Source organism: Cygnus atratus, chromosome 3 (assembly GCF_013377495.2).
Source record: "Cygnus atratus isolate AKBS03 ecotype Queensland, Australia chromosome 3, CAtr_DNAZoo_HiC_assembly, whole genome shotgun sequence".
Classification (NCBI taxonomy): Eukaryota; Metazoa; Chordata; class Aves; order Anseriformes; family Anatidae; genus Cygnus; species Cygnus atratus.
In genome coordinates, this window is record NC_066364.1 from 72,153,094 (window position 1) to 72,176,834 (window position 23,741).

At 42.9% G+C, this 23,741-nt stretch overlaps 1 protein-coding gene across 5 annotated transcripts in view; it reads right to left on the reverse strand.

Annotated features, from left to right (window-relative positions):
• Positions 1-23,490, reverse strand: part of AGPAT4 (1-acylglycerol-3-phosphate O-acyltransferase 4) — a 78,739-nt gene extending 55,249 nt beyond the window's left edge. The window contains exons 1-3 of one of the 5 annotated variants that reach the window (XM_035538316.2): positions 12,754-12,916; positions 12,027-12,227; positions 7,372-7,602 (exon numbers count right to left, since the gene is read on the reverse strand). In XM_035538316.2, the coding sequence (XP_035394209.1) occupies positions 7,372-7,549 (178 nt within the window). In that variant the 5' untranslated portion in view covers positions 7,550-7,602; positions 12,027-12,227; positions 12,754-12,916. Of the gene's footprint in view, positions 1-7,371; positions 7,603-12,026; positions 12,228-12,753; positions 12,917-22,359; positions 22,468-22,984; positions 23,206-23,341 lie in introns of those variants that run through there. The other 4 variants (XM_035538313.2, XM_035538315.2, XM_035538314.2 and 1 more) reach the window with 4 other exon arrangements.
• Between the last annotated feature and the right edge of the window lie 251 nt (positions 23,491-23,741).

Sequence of the window (23,741 nt, forward strand, 5' to 3'; positions counted from 1 at the left end):
TTTGCCAGCCTGCGAACTAATAGCATGTTTTGAACAAAAGAAAAAAATAAAAACAAAAAAGCACCTGAAGTTATAAAGTTCAGATATACTGACTGTTTAAAAGTGAAGCATAGATAGATTTGCCTCACGTTAACTTTTTTTTAAAAAAAAGCACTAGAAGGCAATCTAGCTGTAGAAATGTACAATATACTGCTACAGAGTTCATAACTCGTCATACATTATTTTAAATCTCCTGCTACCCCCTACTTTGATGGCTTCAGTAAATCAGATACAACTTTCTCATATTCCGTTGTCCTTGCTCGCATCAAAAGGTAAGATCACTCCTGTCACCATGCTCATTTGTCACTATATCTTTTTTACAATGCACTGCTATATGTTACTCCATTACTTATAGGGAAGGAAAGACAAAGCAAGCTAGAAAATGAAATGTTACCATCTGATCACAAATATACACTCTTCTCTGCTCCAAGCATATTTTACTTGATACAAAGTCTGTAACACAACATACCCCTATGAATTTAATTTCTGAAAGCAAAAGAATCCAAAAGCTTCAATGATATTCATCATTCCAACAAAAGCAGTTTTTAGAGAAAGCTAATCATCTGCATTATTATACACAGCTCCGTGATCAACACAGGTAATTGGAACTTATAAGCATGAACCTCCCCATCCCCAATCTGACACGTAACCCCCTACTTTACATTGGCAGGGAACGTGGGAGGAGACCTAAGACTCCATTACAGAAAAAAGGTAGGACTAGAGTTTGTATAGAGACACCTAAGGTAGCCCACGAGCCGAGAACAAGATTGCCACAGCAGCACGGAGCTCACTGGGGCTATAACAACCACCTTACTGCCTGGGTAGGTACGTGGGCAACCTGCTCACTTGGATCTCTGTGCTACTGGGGTTATCCTGTATTCCTTAGCAGAAGTCATCTAGATTAAAACTAACATGGTGTCCTGGTTTCAGACAGGATAGAGTTAATTTTCCTCCTAGTAGCTGGCATGGTGCTGTGTTTTTGGTTTAGGATGAGAACAATGCTGGTAACACGATGATGTTTTAGCTGTTGCAGAGCAATGCTTACTGCTAAGCCAAGGACTTTTCAGCTTCTTGTGCTGCCCGGCCAGCAAGGAGGCTGGGGGTGCACCAGGAGCTGGGAGGGGACATGGCCAGGACAGCTGGCCTGGGCTGGCCAGAGGGATGTCCTATGCTATGTGATGCCATGCTGAACAATTAATATGGGCGGGCTGGCTGGGGTGGGGGAGACTGCTGCTTGGGGACAGGCTGGGCATTGGTCAGCAGGTGGTGAGCAATTGCATTGTGCATCACTTGTTTTGTACTTACTAGTATTTCTCTTCTTTCTCCGTCCTATTAAACTGTTTTTATCTCAACCCACAAGCTTTTACCTTTTTTCCCCGATTCTCTCCCCCATTCCACTGCTGGAGGAGGGTGAGCGAAGGGCTGTGTGGTGCTGAGCTGCCTGCCGGGTTAAATCACAGCACGTGGGCATCTCCTGTAGTTTCCTATAGTCATCCATCCCCATGGTGGGGCTTGAGTGAAAGCAGGAAAGGCTAAGGTGACAGTCCAGCTATCAGAAGCTTCCAGGCAACATTTTCTCTTTCCGTGACTACCATATCTGGCCTCTAGTATTTGTTCTAAACTTTGCTTAGTCTTTACAAGTGGCTTCATATGGATGTGTTGTGTGGAACCAAAATAAGAAAGGCTTATATAGACAAGTGACAGCACTTGAGAAAAAGTCATTTCGTATACATTACTGGAAACAGCCCTGCAAACAGGCTAAGAATGCAGTCCTAAGTGCCCTACGAAAGCTCTTTGTTACATCTATGTTGACAAGCATAATTCAGTTTGTATTATAAATAAAACACTACAGGATTATATGAAGGACACTGTGGCATACTTTGAACAACACCAGACTGCTGCTTCTGCACTGCAAGATGACAGCAGAGGGAACTGCAGAAAGAAGAAAGCTCTGCCTTACAAAGGCCCTCACTTCCCATCCCTTCCTGCTTACTCAGCTGCCCCAGAGAATTCTCCTCTGTGCCTCAGCATCACCTTGGTACAAACAACAAGCAAAATGGTCCAGGGCTCCTCTGAACTCCAAGTGGGCACTGGGACTACAAGCAATCAAACAAAATCTTGAGGATAAAACGTTATACTATCACTCATCCTTATTTGGACACCTTATCGTTGTACATGGAAGGAATTAGCTTTACTGTCTCATAACAGTCAGCTAAGATGAAGGTAAAGCAGTTCTCAGTTTCATCTGATTTTGTTTCTAGAAAGCTCAGTCATAAGAAGAATCAGTTTCCGTTTTGTTCTCTCTGCAATCAGTGAGCGGGCATCAGGGGTGCCTGTTTCCATGCAAAGAAGGGCCTTCCCCTCAGAGGGATTTACAAACCGCAGCCTACAAAGTGTAACTTTACCCAAAGGTATAATAATACCCCTTTCATAGCACAAGAATAGCTATTAGTACTACGATAATTAATTTATTAAGGCAAATGAGAAGCTAAGACAATTGCTTTTAAAACCCTTTTGCATCCTTCCAGACAATCATACTCTTGTTGGCAGCTCTTCCATTTACGCAGCACAAAGTTCGCCTTGTGATGAGAGGCAGTGGCAGGCCGGCCTGCCAGGCGTCCTGGGAGCACCAGCTGGTTCTCAACAGAAGGGAGAGCTGAGTTTCCATCAACACAGGGGCAGCAAGAGAACAAACTCTCAACCACTGCTCTGCTCAGACAAACATCTTCCTGAGTAAATATACCCAGCACCATTAAAGATGACATTTGTCCAGCAGGTATAGTCCCATTCCCAGTTTCAGCACATGCCAAGTTATGTCCCAAGTAGCCAGCAGGTGCCCAGCACACCCTGTTCATCCCCGGGGTAGCACTGCACCAGCCTACCAAGCACAAACCAGTTCAGGATGTAAAAGGCACTCTCCCACTGCCCCAGGAAGCTACACAGCCATGTGCACACATGGCACTACAGGCAAGAGATTTGGAGCTTAGTGATATGGTTTAGTTGAGGACTTAATGTTAGGTCAGAGGTTGGACTCGGTGATCTTGGAGGTCTCTTCCAACCTAGATGATTCTGTGAAGAGAACCTGTTCTGCCTACTGCCTTGGCCAACTTCACACAGTAGTGCAGACGAGCTCTGCGTATGCTTTGTGATGGTTTGCTGTCTCCAGATAACAAGGAGGATGTATTCCTACCTCTTCCAATTCAGGTACAAGCAGCATCAAAGACTGTGATGTATTCCACACTAGGTGTGTTTTCTTCCTTCCTTAGATATCCAATGGTTCTTGGTCTTTCGGAAAAAGAAACTGAGGACAAAGTGCTCATCAATTATTGAAAAACAAAATATAAGATTGATTGATTGCCCAACCTATGTTCCAATGCCATCCTCCAAGCACACTTGTTTTTAAAACTTGTTATTGTTAGCAGCTTGCATGGGCTTGCAATGTTCGGTTTCCCTAATACAGCTGCACTCTGAAGAGTTTGGCATCAGGAAGAACTTATAAATACCGGCTGAAAGTTCTAAGCCCAAAGGCCTTTTCTTTTTCCCCTTACATTTAAAACACAACAGAGAACATGTAATCCTTACTAGTCTCTTAGCTCATTTAAGAGCAACACAGACAAAAGGACAAACAAGGTTTCCTCTGTTGTTCTTTTCAAGTTGAATATAACTAGTCTCTGCAACTAACACTCTCCAGTAAAGGTTAAGACATACAGAGTAAGGATGACTACAACTAACCATTACCCTATAGATACTTGGCAAAGGGGTTAACGGGATCAAACAGGGAGTTTATTCACAATTAAGCACAAAGTACGCTGGAGATACAAAAGCAATCCAAATTACAATCTGATGACAGGCCAACACACCCTTTGGAGGGCAGGAGACTCAAGATGAACAAGGCTTCCAATCAACAATGAAGAACATTTCTCCAGCTCAAATTTCATAAAAAGACATGCCAAAAATATGCCAGTTTATTAGAATGAGTATTTTTTCTCTTGCAACACTACATCAGTTCTCCCTAACTCTAAAGTATAATAGAACAAGTCAGTACAGAAGCTAAACTCACCCTATCTGCCCAACCCATGATTCACAGTTGGTTTGAAGACAACTTCTCAACACCAGTTACTGAAGGCAGCTGCATGCATTTCTGCTCCTTTCCCTTGAAGTTGTTGCTCTAGTCAATCCTTTCCACTATAAATTCAAACTAGAAAACAAGCTTTCACTTCTTCTCTAACTTGAATCAATGAGCAGAATTCTGAAGTATATGGCATTAGCCTGCTGCGTTGTCAGTAGGTACGGTGAGAAGCTACGGAGCTATTGGCATACTCCCAGTGAAGTAGCAGCTCACACGGTTACATGTCCTCAGCTACCAAAACACAGTTATTCCATATGACCTTTTTATGGTACGAACACATTTACTTGAGCTAGTCTGACTTAACTCGAGTGAGCAGATGAACATCCCCAACTCTGGCAGAACCACTGCAGTGAGGACAAATCATGAGCCACAAAAGCAGTTTAGCTTCCTATATGCAGTATGACAGCAGACGCTGCACCTGGGCAACTGAGAATATTACATTCCTATACTAGAAAGGACACAGGAAGAAAATGGGTAGAAGAAAACTTCACTATTATTTGAAATACAAAAACACTTTCCCAAGAGCATGGTGGCAAGGATGAAACGCTCCCCTTCAATTTTGTGGAATTATTCATCTCAACCATTGACATCAAATGGAAACTGGCTGAAGTTAGAAAGATCTAAAGGCAGCTGCTGCTTTCATTTTACTTTTAAGTTAAACCATGCCTGCTCTATTTCACTACTGGGTTGACTTTGTGATTCAGACTTTAGCAGCTGCTCAAAGCAATGTGATGCTTATCAGCTGCAAACCACAGGCTTCTTCTCTGTGTTCTCCATGGCTAAGCTTCGTCATCTCAAACAGCAGGCTGAGTTTCCATGACTTTCATCGGGCCCATACAGACCCAACTTAAGTTACGTATTAGTCAGCACACCAATGCCCGCAAAAGCCATTATCTTACACATACAGTAATACAAAAACACATCAGTTTTGACTAATTGATCTACTGCAGTTCTTCCAAATACCTTTTTTAATTAACTACCATTTTCCCCTTTTCAAACATCACTCAAATAAGGGTGACTCATATCACACGACAGATTGCAAACCAGTGTTGTAAAGCTCATATAACTGTCTTTAACCTAGAGCTAGATTGTTCTGGGCATAACTGGGCAAAAATCTCACAACACAACCTTTTCTAGTGGAGTCAACACTTAAGACTAGATCAACAACCCTGAGTGCAAAGCCATCTACCTAATTGTCCTGGTTTCGGCTAGCATAGAGTTAATTCTCCTCCTGCTAGCCGGTGTGGTGCTGTGTTTTGGACCGATGAAGGACAAGCATGCAGTATTATTACAGGCTCTTATTCAAACAGTGACCAGCCCCTGGTATAGATGAGACCAGGCGGAGGGCAGCTAAAGGATTCAGTCTGGAGACTCTAAAGTAGCTGGTGTCTCTGCACTAAATAGCCAAAAGGCTGACCGGGGCAGAAGGTATCGCATTAAAAATAATATACATATCTAAATGTGTTCCTCTATTCTAAAAGAAAGTTTACACATGTGCTATCTTCTACATTCCATGGCTTCAAACATATAGCATGCTACCAGATAAAAACTTGGCCACATTCACGCCACCGTTCACACATGGAAATGTATACTACTTGCAAACTCCCTACTTCAGGGATATACACACAGACAGCAAAAAATGAAATTTCTCACAAGGAACATCCCCCTCCCTTTATTACAGATATAGTAAAAAGAGTACCCCCAATTCATTTGGGCCCATATATCCTGATGCAGCTTTGAAATTTGAGTCAGAAGTGTTTAAACAAAAATGTTTTTAACAGTTGCACATCAGACTCACTGATGAGATTAATCCCCAACAGCCTCCAGTTTGAGATGAGTGGCAGACTTCTGCATCAAGCAGTTAATTATGAATACTAACAATGCTTCCCCCTTCTCATATCGCAAGTAGTGAGTAGGTAAGCTGGAATAAACCACTGCGTGGTATTTCTGCAACACAATTCATCATCCCTGTGCTGAAGGGTTATTTTCCTCTGTATGAAACCACTCACCATTGACAGTGACATCACATTTGGATCATCTTTAGGGAGCCTCAGAAAGCATGCACTTTGTAACAGTTTCATTTTTAGAACCCACTTTTGAGATTCAGAAAGGCCCAGGGCAATTCCCCTGGACCATGGACATATTTAACAGTGCACACACAGCTACTGGACATGGGTACACTACTGTGTTTTTAACAGCTTTGGAGGGATTGCACTCTGCTGTATGTTGATAGCAATTATGTGGAAGTCAGAAGTTGTACCACAATAAATCAGTGCTGAAGCTGCAGTTATAGCTCTTCAGAAACAAATATATAAACAGACTGATATTATCAAGGTGCTCTGATAATCTACTGTTGATGAGTGGAGACTCCACCAGCCTCCTATTAACAAAGAAGAAACATAAGCATACAGACCTCAGTCATTCCACTGGAATTACCTGTTTAGTCAACAGTCAGTGAATTGTCACATCTCCAACAGTTGTAAAGGTTTGGCCTTCCTACAAGTAATAAATACCCTGAGCCCACACTCCCCTCTCCCCCCCCGAGACTCCCACTTCTTTCAGTGCTTACAGGCTACCAGCTGTGTTCTACATTATACACTTTATGCTTATACCAAATACATACGAATGCAGCTTAAAGTCTGAAATGCTTATTCAAGCAAACAACAATTTGCAACCGGCTTAAGAAAGCAGTATATTGAATCAGTGTTTTTCCTTTTTTTTTGTTACTGTTACTTCCTATTTCTGAGCAGTATTGGCATATGAAAACTGAACAATGATTAAAAACAAAATCATGCATAACAAAGAGATTGAAAGTGCTACCAGAAATGACTTGTTAACACTGTAAGCCTCCAGATAATGCATCTCAGCAACTTATGCTATTATTTGGTCAATATTTCCCATTTGGCTTAATGGAACATGATGGATATCCAAATGAGAGGCAGTCTTTCTTCATTATCCTGAGTCGAGCAAGTATCCCAATATAAAAGAGCACGACATTTCAGCAGAACAGCACATTTGAACAAAGCATACACCTCTTCACACAAATGCAAGGGCTGTAGGAAGCAGTAATGATCTTTATATAGGTTACTTTGAAATCTATTGCAGATTTTTTTTGACCATTCCCTCAAGACAAAATATGAAAGTAGCTTAAAAAAAAACTAAAACAAAACAAAAAAACAAAACAAAACAAAATAAAATCTTACGGCTTGAAATGCAGTAAGCCAGCCTGCAGTTGATCCTCCTGAACAGTTGCTTGTTGATTGGCCAAAGTATAAGTGTAAAGAGTTGAATGAAGTTAATGATCAGTCCTGACACTATAAATATGTAGCAGATCAGCAGGTGGCAAATGAACTGAGACTTCAGAAAGCCAACGATGTCCATGATTTGCTGAGAAAGCAAGAGGGTACCTTCAGACCCAAAATGCAGAAGACAACCTGCAAAACCAAATAGTATCAGTGGTTACAGAGTGCATTTGTTTCTGTGAACAGATTATTACAGATGTCTCACTTTCCATTAAACATCTGAGTTAATTTAATTCCTTTGTTTAGAAGGACTGATTACAATATTTGCAAAGGTAAGCATGGAAAGAGAATACCATATTTCTGAATCGACTTGCATTGACTTTGGAAACAAATTTTCACGTTTCAGTTCTAATTCTACAAAACACATGAGCATATAGACTCCATTTCGTGCAGTGCAATACTCCTCTATCAGGCCTTTATTGCTAAAATATGAGCAAAACGATTCATTTATATTTTGAATTGAGTTGTTGGTAGTTCATAAGACACATACAGTCGTCTTTGCTATATTCATGAGCAGATCCAAAGTTTGCAAGTCTTAAAAACACTCAGTCTTCACAAAGGTTTGCTAGTGTTTGCTGGTAGTTTTGATGATGCTTCATCCGAAAAACCTTAATCACAGCAGGAACTTGTACCACACCCAAAGTAGGATACATCTTTAATTACAGTCCCGTCACCTCTCTTCAACACTATCTGAACTTTTAAAATCTGAAACTTATTTCCCATTCAAAACTATTTTATAAAATTCCCCACAAACCAGGGTGTGCACACCTCCAGTACCTTCCACACCGCTGAACGGTTTTTGTTTGGGTGTCTGGTTAACTTCACAAGGGTACATTATGAAACACCCCAAAACAGTTGTTTCCAACTTTTACTCTATTCAAGACTGATTTATTTAGTTTCAAATACCTTCATGAAAAGGTTTATTTTACTTGTGTACACATACGAAAGTCCAGAACACTGCTGACCGATCTTTATTTTGTTAAGATGCATTTACCAAATGATTGATCCTGTGTGATTTAAGTACACAGAATTCAGTTCTTATTTAAAATAGACCAGCAAGCTAGAGAGCTTAACTACAGATGCATAGGAATAGCAAGGGTAAGAACAGTATTTTCTTCCTTTACTTGACTGGGGAAGAAAAAACACTATACTGTGTGTCCCACTGCCTTCAACGAAACCCAGAACAAATTATTTAACACGTCCACAGTTTTAAACTAAAACAAACAAACAAACAACAACAAAACAACAGATACATTTCCTGGTATCACTTTCATCAGCATACCCCATGTCTACTCAGGAAAATGTCTTTAAGTACACATACACAGCCATGTATATCCACTCAAGTAAACAGTGCAGTACACTAATTTTAGGCATGTGAGTAACTTATTCAATTTAAATATTATTCCTTGTACGCTTGAAGTTCAAGGATACGCACACAATCTAAGACTACAATGTTATCGGAGCAAGATAAGAATTCAGGTTTTCTGCCCCTCTGCATAAGAGAGCATCGAGTCATTTCATTTTCAAAAGGTTATTACAAAAAAAAAAAGAAAAGGTCCTGTATGTATTCACTTCACTCCTCTCTATTAAAAGTAAATGCAAGGTTTAAAGCTTAATGTCAGAATTTGTGTCTTCCTCTGCAGGCTGCTCCAGCCATGCTCCCAAACCAAACGGTAGCAGCAGCTTCTAGCTTTCTTGGCTTGTTCCCTTGTTACATTTAAATACGAGTCGATTTTGGCAATAGAATAAAAGCTTGACTATGCACAATATACACAATTTGTTCGATCACTCCTTGACACTGTAATTCTGTCAGTTTTACTCCATAAACCCAGAAAGGAAACATCAATAACAGCGCTAGCCCATGACCCAGCAGTGTTTCCAGAAAACCAACTCTTAGATTACTTTAAAAAGGTCTGCACAATTTTGGAAAGGACCGATCCAATCCTAGCAGCTGCCAATCCAGAGAAAGTACCCTCTGCCAAGTATTCTGGCCCACCAAAAACCTTACTGGCCTCCCCGCAGTCGTCACTACCACCAACTCTAGACTTGCCAGGAGAAAAAATATTAAGACACGATCTCTCAACAATCAACACCCCAGTATTTTGAATATGTTTAAGGAGGAGGTACTGCCATCCTGCTCCATTCCTAAACTGTTTCTCCTTGTAAGGCATGAGAGTTTGCCCAGGGAGGAAGTCCTGAGACTATTTCTGAATGTGCCGGTCATAGGTCGTCACAAAACAGCAGCTGTCAGCATCCCAGGGAATTAAACGATGAACAAATCTTTATGCCTATCCTTTTAGTTTATATGAGACCCCATTACATGAGGCATTGAGTCTAGATCAGTGTCCTGAAACGTTTGTTTTATTGCCCTTGCTGACTGTGCGTACCACAGCAAAGAGCACACACAAGAATTGCTACAAAGTGATGGGAAGATATTCAGCCAGGTCTTCAATCACAAGGAACACTAAAAAAAAAAAAAAAAGTCAGAAAGACGATCTGTGTTGCTGAATGATTTATATCAAGTGTTTATGGCAGTCCCAAGCCTATTATCAGCAGTTAAAATGTGCCCTTTGTGTATTACAGACTTTGTTCCCTTTATCTCGCTGCACTATTCAGTCCCAAAGCAGACACCATCTGTACCTCGGAAATGCAGAGCAGGCCTGTGTTCATTGTAGTAACCACTGTCATTATACTTGTAAAAAGCTTTTCCAGCTTTAACCAACCATTCCACTACAGATATGTTTCTTAGGATGGCATACAATTTATTAGCATGGGCTTTGCCCGAAGACTTTGTTTTCGTTGAAAACTAAGTAGAATGAGAAATGTTGTCTCGTAGGAATCATCGTAACGATTCATGCTACAGCCCTCTGTCTCACTCTGAAGATAAAATCAAACACTGGAGGGGAAAAAAATAATAAAAGGTAAAATCAAGTTTTGAGTAAGTTTACAGTGAAGAATAACGGATTTCACTTCTCTAATTCTGACTCTTTTACTTTGTCAAGTAGCAGGTTTAGATCATTTAAAACTCTCTGATTGGGAGCGATCGGTGGCCTACGAGTGGATGGTTTAAAAGACTGTACAGTGCCTGAAACCCAATAAGTAGGGTTATCCTACTGTCCTTGGTTAAAACTGATCAAAAGCTTTTTGTGCTAGCTAGCCTGTTTAATTCCATGTCACAGAATCACTCTAATCTAATGTAATTCCCAGAGATCAGGAAGGGAACAGATCAAAAAACCCACACGTGAAATAGAATTAAAGCACTGTCTACTTACAGTGGAGACATAGAAACTCACTATTTGATATGGTCAACAAAATTTTCCTGTAGTAAGCAGCTGATTGACAGTCTTTATGAAGAGGAAAAGCAGTTGAATGACAGAGTCTGGAAGGAGGAAGAACTCACCGGAATGTTAGTATATCAATTTGGTTTTTCCACTGTAAGAGTGGTTAAACTACATTAAAATGTTATATTTTAGTGCATCGTTTACTTCATGAGTAATGAGTATTTACTTCATGTTGGGTCTTTAAAGCAAAACTTCACAGAATTAAAAGAGACATTGATGAGATGACTGTGATAAAACATAATTACTGTCTTACAATTTGATAAAGCCACAATGCAATGTTTAAAACTAATTTCTTCCTGCATTTAGACCTGTCATGAAGTTTCAATTCTGTAAAGCTTCCATAAAACGTTTTCAAAGCAAACCAAAACTACGTAAGCAGTACCATTGAAATGTATCTAATCTAACTTGCTAGAAAAAGGAACAAGAATTTGGAGCCACTGTTCATATTTTTCTTTGCTGAAATGTAGGGAGACTAGAGATTAATTTTCTCTTCTGATTAAATTCAAGTTATTTTCTCTACAAAATTTGCAACCCATTATACACATGGTGCCAGCTAAGTGTTTTGTTTCTCAGACATAAGCTTATTCTTTCAAAGATTTTTTTGAATACGACACTGATAGGACTATTTCCATTACCAAAACTCCAAGAAAAGTAGTTTATTCTTGGTAAAGGCTACAAAGTAGAAATTTAATTTTCAAGAAGCAATTCTGACCTCGTGGAAGAGGTCTAGAAGCCTGCTTTCTAAGAATTCGTAGCAACTTTTCCCACTTGCTCTGTCTTACTGAAATTCCTCATGGGTAACATCAATATAACACTGGTTTAAGTGATGAAAGGATCAAGTCTTTAATTCTTAATCCGAAATGCTAGTTTAATAAATTACACTGATTTCCTTATAGATAATGGCTGAAAATTACAGCAATCTTTTGAAAACAAAAGAGTCAATCAATGCATTTTCTCAGAAGCTATTAAGATCGGAGAGCTGCCAAGAAGCTCTCTTCTATCAAACACCCCTTAAAATGAATTAGGAGAAAACGGCCAGCCAGAGCATCAAAAACAGATAGGAATGTTCTTTAATAACAGTTTTCAGTTGGATATGAAACAAAAGACTCAAACCTCAAATGTCCGTCTAGGGAACAAGTCAACAAGCATCTATTCATGTGACTAAGAGGTCACAGGATCAGGTTTAAAAGCAGACTGCAAGACCATTCACTCTACCTCTCCCTTCTCCTTGTTCCGTTCTTCAGCAAGATCCACTTCTTTCTATTTAAACTACTCTCAGTGTTTCTTTCTGCTTGGAAGAAAATCAGCAGGAGGACGTGGCAAAGACAAAGACAACATTAGACTAGTGATACACAAGGTGAACACCACTCTTCTGGCAGAGGCTGCTGACAATAACACTGCGTAGCACGTCGAAGTCTGTAAGACATTTGAGACTACAGTCAGGGATATCTTAAAGACCAGAACTGTTTGCACTTCTACAGAAAGCATGAGAATGAAGCTAAAAACTATTGCCCACCTTCGCAAAGTTTATGCAGTAAACAGAGTGATTGGAGTACAGAAAGTCACACGGCATCTATCTGACAGCATCTGGACTAACCTAATACTGTCCATACTTACAACCTGAGGCAGGACAGCAAAGCAATTGGTTATTTTCAGAAAAGCACGTTTCAAACCTGCACAAATTTCTTTGCTCATATTTACTCTATGATAAAGTGCTAATGCTTAAGTTTTAAATGCTCTGCTGCAAATTAAGAAAAAACAAGCATATGACAATGATGCCCATTCTTGCATTTTCTTCTCTAAACCAGATTCCTGGACAGATGAGATACAGAGACCAAGGCAATGAGAACAAGCGCAGGTCAGATTACAGCAGTTTCTGTACTGCCTCTACGTAACTTTCAATTGCCATCAGAGCAGCTCAGCTAGCAGCAGTAGCTCATACCAGAGTTAAACTCAACGATGCTTCTGTATTCAGAATATATCGACAAGGCAGACAGAGGAAGCCCTTGAGCTCTTCTCTTCCTGCCAGTGGGTGTCAAAAGTCTGCATAAGATAGGTCGCGTCCACCTGTGTATAGGCCTTCAAGGGGTATTTATCTGTACATGCTACAAAAAAAAAAAAAAAGTCTGAAGGAAGAATTATCTATTTGTCTCATGCTTAATCAGGGTTTGAATCACTTTTCCCTTTCCTTCAAAGGAAAGTCCAGAGCATTACCTCCTCAGAAAAGTCACACATTGGGGATGCATTTGATCATACCTTAAGCGTTTTCCCTACAGTTAAGGGAACTCCAGGACGCTTTTCAGTTTTTCTGAGAAGTCAGGCATTCCTGACTGCATATTTTGTAATACACAGCTACAACGGAGATCTGTCAATTTGTCTGTTTCAAAGGCTGAAGAATGAACACTATCTACCAGCAAGCTTCAGGATACCTAATTTAGAGACTTGTGATGTATACTGGGCTTATGTGGCAAGGTTTTGGTAGGAGGGGGCTGCAGGGGTGGCCTCTGTGAGCAGAGCCCAGCAGCTGCCCCATGACAGATCAGAGACAGCTCCAGACAGCTCCAAAAGGGACCTGCCGCTGGCCAGAGCTGAGTCCATCAGCAATGCTGGTTGGGCCTCTGGGAGAACAGATTTAAGAAAGGGAAAAAAACTGCTGTGCAAAAGCAGCTGGGAGAGAGGAGTGACAACCAGCCCTGCACACACCAAGGTCAGGGCAGGAGGTGCTCCTGGCACGCAGCAGCAGTTCCCCTTTCCCCTGCGGCCTGTGGAGAGGCCCCTGGTGGAGCAGGCTGTCCCCCTGCAGCCCATGGGTCCCACATGGAGCAGATCTCCACGCTGCAGCCCGTGGAGGAGCCCCCAGTGGAGCAGGTGGATGTGGCCTGGAGGAGGCTGCGGCCCATGGAGAGCCCCTGCAGGAGCAGGCCCCGGACCGGAGCTGCCGCCCGTGGAGAGGAGCCCACGCAGGAGCAGGGCGTCCAGGGGGAGCTGCCGCCCGTGGGGGACCCGTGCTGGAGCAGTTTGCTCTTGGGGGATGGACCCCGTGGTAGCATAGAGCCGTGTGGGAGCAGTTCCTGCAGAGCTGCTGCCTGTGGGCAGCCCCCACAGGCCCAGTTCAGGAAGGACGGCATCCCGTGGGAGGGACCCCACGTGGAGCAGGGGCAGAGAGGGACTGTGAGGGAGCAGCAGAGACAAAGTCTCAGGGACTGACTGCAGCCCCCATTCCCCTGTGGCGCTTGGAGTAGAGGAAAGTTTTTTTTAGTTTGCTTTTAGTTTCTCACTGCTCTAGTCTGCTAGTGATAGGCAATAAATTATATTAATCTATACTCTGAGTCTGTTTTGACTGTGACAGTAATTGTTGAGTGTCTCCGTGTCCTCATCTCAACCCTCGAGCCCTTTCACATCATATTTTCTCCCCACTGTTCCTTTGAGTAGGGGGAATGAGTGAGTGGCATAGTGGAGTTTAACAATCAGTGTAAAAACCACCACACCATAAAACTGAATTTTTATTTATTTTCTATTGAGCACAAAGATAATTAGCATAACAGAGTCCAAACAAAAGAAACAAAAGTAACCCAAGAGTTTTTGAAGTGGTTAGAGTATAATAAGGTTCTCCCTTCCCCTTTCGTATTTTCTTCCTGCTGTGATCTAATGTCAGAGCAAGACAGCTATGCGAGCCCTTCATGCCTACCAGGACATGAGTTCCTTGGCCATGCACGCAAACTGTGTGCTGGTAAAACACACCACATGGCTACTGTTTGCCCTGACAGTCTCAGTGCTGGCTGGTCCCTTACCACATAGAAAGGAATTATACAGGGGGTACTGGCAACCAGGGAGAAACATGAGTACTCTGAAAACAAAAAGTGCGAGATGAGGAACCACTGCCCAAGTTCATGTGAGAAGTAGTTCAATCTTGCTCCTTCTTCTAGGAGCATGAAATATTCAGGGAGGAGGGAGTTGAACAAGGGCACCATAGGGAGCTGGGCTTAAACACAAGGCAGTACAGAACTCCTGGGGGTGCTGTGTTTAGGGACCACAGGGCCATCAGAGCTTCATCTTGAAGGAAGCATTTATTTGAAGAGGGTAAACTCCTTGAAGTTAAGCATTTCTTTTCCTGGCCCCTGCAGAGTTACTCAAAAAATGTGCCTGGGTGAACATCAAGCAGAACATCAAGCTCATAAGAACAGCAGCAGAAGGCAAGTTGCTTCTGTCCAGCATGTCAGGTGTTGCTCTGCAGTTCCTCCCCACCCAAGTTCCTGCATCTTAATACATTAAAACATATATATTTCTCCAAAGCACAATTATCTGTACTTTGTTTGGGAAAAATAAAACAAAGAGCTGCATTAAGATTCTTCAGACCAGAAGGAGTCTAACAGAATTGAGCCCCAGAGTTCAGTTCTGGATACCAGAGAGTCCCTGTTTCCTCTTTTACTGTCTCTGGGTCCATCAATACAAGTTACTTGTGTTGTCAATAAGAGCATATAAACACAATTCAGAGACTGAGCAAGAGAGCAGGACTGAACAGCAAACACAGACTTACAAGAAAATATATTGAGAATCTAAGCAGGATGTGAGCTGGACTGTCACACAAATATAGGTGACCTGGACAGTTCCTGAGAAGTAACTCAGGTAACTAACAAACAGTCCAGGACAACTATCTTTATCATGCACTTTTAGCCAATTTAATACTTGCTCTCAAGTCACCATAGGCAATATTAAGTGCTTAGTCAAGGTAACCAGGCACAGATATTACTGACATCTGGCACTCTCCACCTCCAAAAAGAAAGAAAGAAAGAAAATAATCAAAACCTTTAAAACACATTTCTACCAAGATTCTTCAGTGAGTGATCTGGCTTGCTGCTGAAGTACAGGTGGCTTGTCACACAACAGGATATGAATGTCTGTAACAAACCAAATCTTTGCGCATATATATGCTTGTACATATGCTTTTGTGTTGATTATGTATGAGTTTCTGTACTGAACACTCAAGGTACTGTATAAGGTAATTGCACATGTGAGAGAGAGATCCGAGTCAATCTCATTAAGCCACTGGCCCTCAGTGTACAGTCTGTGGGAAATATCTCAATGGTGAGATCTACAACATCGCTCACATGTGTGAAAAAAATAAAAATTAAGGAGGCAGGAGGTGCAGTAGAGCAGGATGTTGCCACCGGTGTCATGGTACTTAACCAGCCTCAAGGGCACATACCACTCTGGCTGATCACCTCTGTGTTGGGTATTTCAGGAATAAATGCAACACAGGAGTAGCTACTGTTCTCCAGTGCTTATTACAAGAATGTTTCTTTTAGAAGAACCAGAACAATAGGGCTGGGAGGGGACGGGGGGCAACAGACAAAGGCTCATTCAAGGGCTGGCAAAAATACAGGGATGCCTTAAAAAATAAAAAAGGAAAAAAAAAATGTGCTGGGAGCCCAAACATTCTTTTGATGAGAGATAAGCTTTAGAAAGGAGGCCTCTCCTACAAGACTCATGTTTTTTCTTGCCAAACACTGATCATTGTCATCTTGTCTTAAAGAGTTGTAAATTACATCCACAACAAAACAAGGGGTCAACACAAGGTCCGGGAACAGCCTATACGCTCAGCAGACAAAATACTTTCCCTAAATTCATAACAGCTTTAGGTGTGAGGCACCAAGGAAACACTGGTCAAAGGATTAATTTAAACTTTACATATTTAATACTCAATTTCTTACCCACAGTTAGCTAGGTACAAAATTAGACTACAAAATTATCACCCCCCTAACTTCAGGTCAGCAACAGACAGTCTTCTACAACACACAGTTCTGTGCAGGCAGGGAAGTTTCACATCCACTCAACAAACTTGCTAGCATAAGTAACTCCATTTGTATATATGGAAATCAAACCTTTTACAGATAGGTTTAGAAAACAGTATGGATTTTTGTTAACTCTTTTGGATGAAAGGGGTGAATAAATCCAGGAAAAACTCCAACCACTCAATGAGCCTGACAAGATCTGTCTTCCTACCTCCATCTAACACACCAGGAACTAACAAGGTTGTTGCAAAGCCAGACAGTCATGTGGCAAACCAATGGCAGAGCCAATTCCAGAACTACGACCAGCCCAGTCATTAGGCTCCAGCTTTCAGCACAAAATAGTACTTTTCATACTCCTTTAATTGCCTTCTTGCCAGTGCTCAAGTTTCCCTCACAACAGTTTCTGAAAGGCCAGGTATGAACAGAGAGGGAAAGGACACACCCAAGGTGCCTGGGCTCTTCAGCGGCAGCAGTGTAAGAGGTAAAAATGTAGGGGATGGCTCAGACCAGGGTGTATGTGCTGACCTAATGAACTCTTTCCCTTCATTTCTCTGTTCCTCAAGAAATGGGAGACAAGTATTTAGCAATTTAAGTGGGACTGTATCATAAGCTAGAAGGTGTAACTTCAGTACCAAACTAACAGCACTGTGCGCACATGCACACAGGCATACACGTCCACCACTGTTCCTGTCCGAGGAGGAATTAAAGACATTTGCTAGATGTTTCAGCTACAACAATCATAAAACAAAAGCCACCAGCACCAGAAAAAGGATAATTTTATTTCCTTAGTACACTCCCATAAAATGACCTTGTTATATTTTCTGGATTTGTGATCTACATTTAGTAGATCTACATTAGTAGACCTACATTTTGAGTAGCCTCTTTAAGCCTTTTTCCACAAGTCTAATTCTTAACCTCTGTGACTTTGTTGTTTTGTTTACATAAAAAAGCCAGAAAGTGCAGCTAATGAACAATATAGGATTTGTGACAGAAAACTGAATCTTGAAAAAAAAAACACAGAAAATGGCGGAGATGTGGCAGAACTCACTGAGTTCAGAAGTCACTGAGTGCCACCATCATGGTGGCAGTCCCCCCTGGCCTACAAGGAGCCGAGCTTGGCTGCAGGCCTGCCGGCTGCCCAGACCAGGCCAGGCCACAAAGACCCTGCTCACGGCAGGCGCAGGAGGGAACAGCACCAACATCTTGTGTGAGGGCATCCAAAAGCCCCCAGTAGGAGTCATGAGGCACAATTAGCCATGCTGGATATGGGAAGTGCCATCCACCTGATTACAACTCCAAACGAACTGTTTTTTTTTTTTTTTTTTTTTTTTTTTAAATCTTCTGTGACAGTAGTCTTGAAGGACTGTCTCCTTCAGCTAAGCCATTTGCATATTTTTAATTAATATGAAACAGCATTCATTAATGTCCTCTGAATACTGAGACAATGTTAAACAAAACATTCTTTTTTGTCTAACAAGACCTTTTTTTCCACCTGCAAGTATTAATTTAATTTGGATTTATTCAGTGTCATGTGCTAGCAGAGTACGAAGTGAGTATAAAGTACCTGAATTTCTCCTTTATGAAAACCACATACCAAAATTTGAAATGGCACTGCATACACAAGATGTAGCCCACACCAAGATGGGAATTCACAGGAAAGTAAATACTTATTTATTACACTTTCTAATTCTTCTTTCTGTGGAAAACAGTTTAACTGGAGGATGCATGTGGCAGGGAAGCTTCCAGATGTCTATTCAAAGAAAACCAACTTCTGCCTCAGGGAAGTAACATCCAATACTTAGAAAAGCGTTCATCTTATAGCTGAGATCTTTTTGGCATGGTCCCAGAAAAATAAGATCCTGGCTTCAGTGAAAGGCTCAGCTGCTCCCACACACAAAGCAATCACATATTCAGATGCCAGGTAAAAATCCAAATAAACAGTGGTAACTGCTTTACCCGTGCTTCAGCGATCATCTTCCACACCAGTTTTCACTCACCTCTGCCTCAAAGACACCTGCTTCTGAACAGACTTGCTACACTGTGAACCCAGAATATTTTCAGCCTCCTTGTTCCCCCCCCCAATCATCAGTCCCCTAACAGACTGATTTAATTTGAGAACTTCAAAGAATAAAAGCCTTTATCACAGACACTGGTTTTATCAAGTCCAATAATAAAGGGGGAAGTTTCGTTTTGGACCTGATTCAAATCCTGCTGAAGCCAAAAGAAATCTCTCAACAAGCTTCACTGGCTCTTGTTATTTGGAAAACATTATCCCTCAAAACCAGCCAAATGTGATACAATTAATCAATGTACTTGTATTCTCAGTACCTAAAGCCGCAGCTAGTCAAAGCCATCTTAGACTTCCAGCAAAATCATTTAAAAAGAGTGCTTCATCCAATAGCATTTACTCCACTGGATGGCAAGTGTGCAGAGTTCCTAAGCAGGCTGGTAAGAATCAGGTAGCATTTTTACAAACTTTGTAAGGAAGAAATTAAGTATCTGGTATGTCAACACCAACCTGGATTTTCTCTGCACAATTTCAGTTGTCTAAATCCTTTCAGAAGCCTGGCTTTCAGCATTTGTCCCGGTAACTTCAAATAAATCTGGGATAGTTTTACAAGGCTTAATTTCAGAATGAAGCTTTTCTCTGTCTCCCTCTCAGGTGAAATGCAGTACTTACACACGCTCTCAGAGGTCCATGCATAGGCATGTAAAAACTAGATAGCAACACACCAAAGGCCGAATGAATTTGGGAACAGCACTTTCTTTCCTAGTTATCTTTCTGCTTTATTATAACCGTGTTGCATCCCTACCACCGTTGGGCAACACGAAAGGACTGTTTCTTTCAATTACTCTGGCGCTCTAGATGCTTGTTTTACATTTCTAAGTTAAGGGAAGATAGCGGTATCTCTGCTGCCTACTGTTTGCTGAATTGAAGACTGATGTTACTGCATTGTTTTTAATGTAATTTTCACTAGTATCAGATCAAGGAGAAAAAAAATGTGTCTATGCAAGCTTCAGCACTGTCTAAATATATCCTCGGAACCATAAGATTAACTAAAGCATTGTTAACCTTTGACAGACAACCTGTAACAAAGGGGGAAAACCTCATGAACGATTCAAGTTCAAGAGCAGGCTGCTACACCCAGAGTGCCTCAAACCTTCCAGAAGTGCAAAGCAGCATCTGTAGTAATGGTATTTCCCAAAGTGCTGAAAAGCATGGTAATAAGAGACAAACAACGATGTGTGAAGAAAGAGGTTATAAGGGAAAAAGGGGGAGAACCAGGACATTATTTAACTTTTACACAGTAGTTCTCATGCAAAATCATATGTAACTTCTACACAGATTTCCCCTAATATTTTCTTTTCCTGTCTTTAACAACAGATCTTCAGTTAGCCATTTTCCTGTTCTCTGACAGGTGAAAGAAGCTTGCATAATCTGCCAACTGAAACTGTGCAGGCAAAGCTTTCCATTCACCTGGATCCTGATGGAGAAACGTGACTGCAATTTGACTTTGTGATCATATAAAAAGCAAATCAGCAGTAATGAAATCCAGAAATAACATTGTATGACAAGTATGTCAGAAATTTTGCGGACATAACACACAATCAGTATACTAGTCTCTGCTTGCAACTCCAAAGCTTCTGGCAAGCAAGCCCTGTCTCAGCAACCTCTACCTCTGATTCCCTTCCAGCCTAGAACTGGTTAATCATCTTTCCCTGTTCCTGTTATTTATGCTACAACAGAAACCTCAAGCCAGGTCAGCTCATTTGCAAGAAGCAGAAAATGATTTCTGTGTTAAGCTCTTCATGGCAGAATATAATGAAACAGACAGAAGGGCTGAAGGTGAAAGCAGAGGCGCAGAACTAGGAAGATGAAGTTCAAAACAAAGAGCAGACTGCTATCATGTGGACCGCTCTGCTCAGTTTCTAATGCTCGGTTCGTGTTCCTTTTCAGGAAATCCACTACAGACATTGTCTTTCCCTCACATAATCAAAGAGGGGTCTTTATAGCATCTTTGTCCTTGCCACTGTACACAGTTATTCTTATTTATTTCCATTTCCTCTTTTTCTGACCTTACCTTGACACTACCACATCTCTACTCTGAGGAACCGGAGGAGGAAAGGGGAAAAAAGGCAAGAAAACGAAATGAGTCAGCAGTTTCTGAGAAGCACAGGAGCATTAGTCAGAGGCGAGCAGGATAAGCTCCTTCATGTCTCACTGTGACGATTAAGACCACCAAACAACAGACCGCTAGATACACTTTCCCAAACCCCTGAAACTGCACAGCTGGGGAAAGCCAGCCCCCAGCAGAAGCAAAACACATTTTCAGCTGCCCAGTACCAGTGCTGAAATGAAATGAGTGTACAGGTACTGCTCTCCAGTCACCTTCCCAGTCTTCTTACAGACAATCCCATTGCATCCCACTGATCCAATCAAGCACACCTAAGGAAATAGCTGCCCTGCATAAAGTTCTCCCTAATTAGGGAGATCCACAGCTTCAAAAGCATTTGCTAACTAGAGCACAAGCACAGCACACTAAAATGCATTGTTGCTCTCTTGTTCCTCTCCTCCCTTACCAAGATGTACCAGCAGCAGCAGCAATGCAATTGGTTAGGGAAGCGTTCTTCTACACCAAGCAGCAGATGTTTGACTTATTAAAATTTAAGCTCAAATTATTAATACAAGTTCTAAGGGCCGCAAGCACATGTGTGCAGCACAAGAATGCCATTTGCTAACCTCAGACCAGTCATAACAGTGCCTTCCTGGGTTGAAGAGATTTCCATGAGCACTCTTCACAGCCTTCATCCTCCAGTAATAAAATCAGGGTTTAGAAAAGAAAACAAGAAACCACCTCTTTCCAGCAAGACAGTGCACAGCCATAGGATTCTTACCCACCACCTGCACAAGAACCCTTCTCCTTTCTGGTACAGTAAGTACATTCAACTGCAACTGATGCACAACCATCGCTCCAGGAAAGCACACCTCCCTCCAGAGAGAAGCTGAACACAGTTCCACCACCTCATGATTTTGGCTGGACAGTGCAAAACTTGCTGAACAGAACAACTGCCCACCAAACTGACATCCACTGGGGTTCACGATCCACAGGCCATTACCATGCTCTAGGCACAGTGCTGTTTCCTTTTCTGTGACTCTGGGCAAGCACTGACCCCTCTATGCAGTTTCTCCACTCCAAAAATACAACACTTGCTGCTTCTTGTGCAGCACTTACTAAAGCCTCATATTTAAAGGCTTACTAATGGTACAACCAAACTTTGCTTAAGAGCAATCTTTATCCACCAGCAGCTTACAATGCTTCCTCTGTTCATTGCAGGCATATATTCTGATATATTCTTCCACGTGAATCCTGGCCTTCTGTCTTCCAAAACATGCGGTTAAAGTTTCATTTTTAGATACAGCTTATTCAGGCACGGTTATGCAGAACATTAATAGGAAAAAGCAAAGCTATGCATATATTTCCTAAAATGAACCAAACTGTATTTTCATCTGTAGTACAGCAGAAAGTAGTTGGAAAAACACAGCATTAGACCAGACACAAACACCTAGAGAAAGTTGCTGGGCAGTAAACGACAGCAAACATTTACAGCACACCAACTACCCTAGTGACCGACGTGGTCAGTATTTATACAAAGGCAGTCCTGGCACATTATACGCAAATCACTGTGTGTTTAAAGTAATGTTGCCATTCACGTGAGAAGTTAGTAAAGAAAGAAAGCTGCAAACTCGTGCTTACATTGTTCCGCACCCCGACTGTTTCCCTGCTCCAGTAGCTTCTAAGTCTGTTGCAACTTGCTCTCAGTGCAAAGTGATTTAAGCACAAGCTGAGGCTATGATCGCCTGGTACAACTTCCTGGGCTGGACGCATCGCTGTTTTTGAAGAAACACTCTTGGGCTTTTTTAAGACAGAGAGGGCCGGCGAGAGGGAGTTTCTCACCTCCTTCCGCCTCTTATGATGGATTTTTGGTTTTCATGTAGCAGCAAGGTTACTCCCTCCCACATATACCTGCATAAGGGACATCATTCCTAGAGCTCTACACACAGTATGGAAATACTTGTAACTCTTAGAAACGCATGTCAAAGGTAAAGACCAAAAGCCTCCTTATGACATTGTTCACACAGACTCTCTTTTTCTGGGGGGGCTGCCTTTTCAGCAATCAGTGAGCATGCACTTGTTGAAAAAAAAATACACAAAGGGTTATTTCTTAGCTAAACAATGCCCCTTTGGAGTTTTCCCCGCACCGACCGCTATCAGCCCAAACACCCTAAGCCAGCTCACGGCTGTCGCTCCGCTGGGCTTCCCCCCTCCTTCGGGAGAGGCCGGCACGGAGGCGAGCACCCACGGCCGGGCTCCCGGCTACCTGTGACCGCCACCAGCCGCTCTCTCCTTCTCCTTCTCCTCCTCCTCCTCCCCTGCCGCCCCAGCCATCGCACGGCCGGCTGCTCGCAGCGCCGCTGCCACCGGCAGCGCAGAGCCCCGGGGGACGCGGGGAGACCCTCGGCGGAGCAAATGGCGGCCGGGGATATGGGGGGGCCGGAGGGGGGGGAATGAACCGGGTGAGTCCTGGCCACCGCCCGCCGCGCCCCGCCCGCCCGCCGGTTTGGGGGAGGGGGGCTACTTGGTTTTTTTTTTTTTTTTTTAATTATTTTTTATTTTCCTCCAAACCGGCTCGACTGCACCTGAGGAGCCCTCCGGCCGCCAGGGGAAGAGCACGTACCTGGCGCTGCCGGGCCTTGGCATGTGTGCCGCGCTGGGGGGCCGGGGCGGGAGCCGCGCCGTGCCGAGCCGCTCCGAGCCTCCCCGCCCCGAGTGCCACTACTTTGCCCGCGCCGGGCGGCTGCCGGCTCGGGCGGGGCCGCCAGGCTCCACCCGCCGGGCGGCTCCCGAGCGCCCCTCGCCTTCCCTCCCAGCCGCCATGTCACTTCCTCCCGGGGCGACCCGCCGGGGAGACCCCGCCCGGCCCCAGGCAGCACGGCTTCGCCCGCCCGCGGAGCCGCCGGGGGTGGCAGGGATGTGGGGAGGGGAACGGCGGCCCCGACCCACGGGAAGCACCCCCGACGGAGGTGGGGCGGGAGGGGCAGCGGCAGCGCAGGGCCAGCGGGGGTGAAGGGCACCTG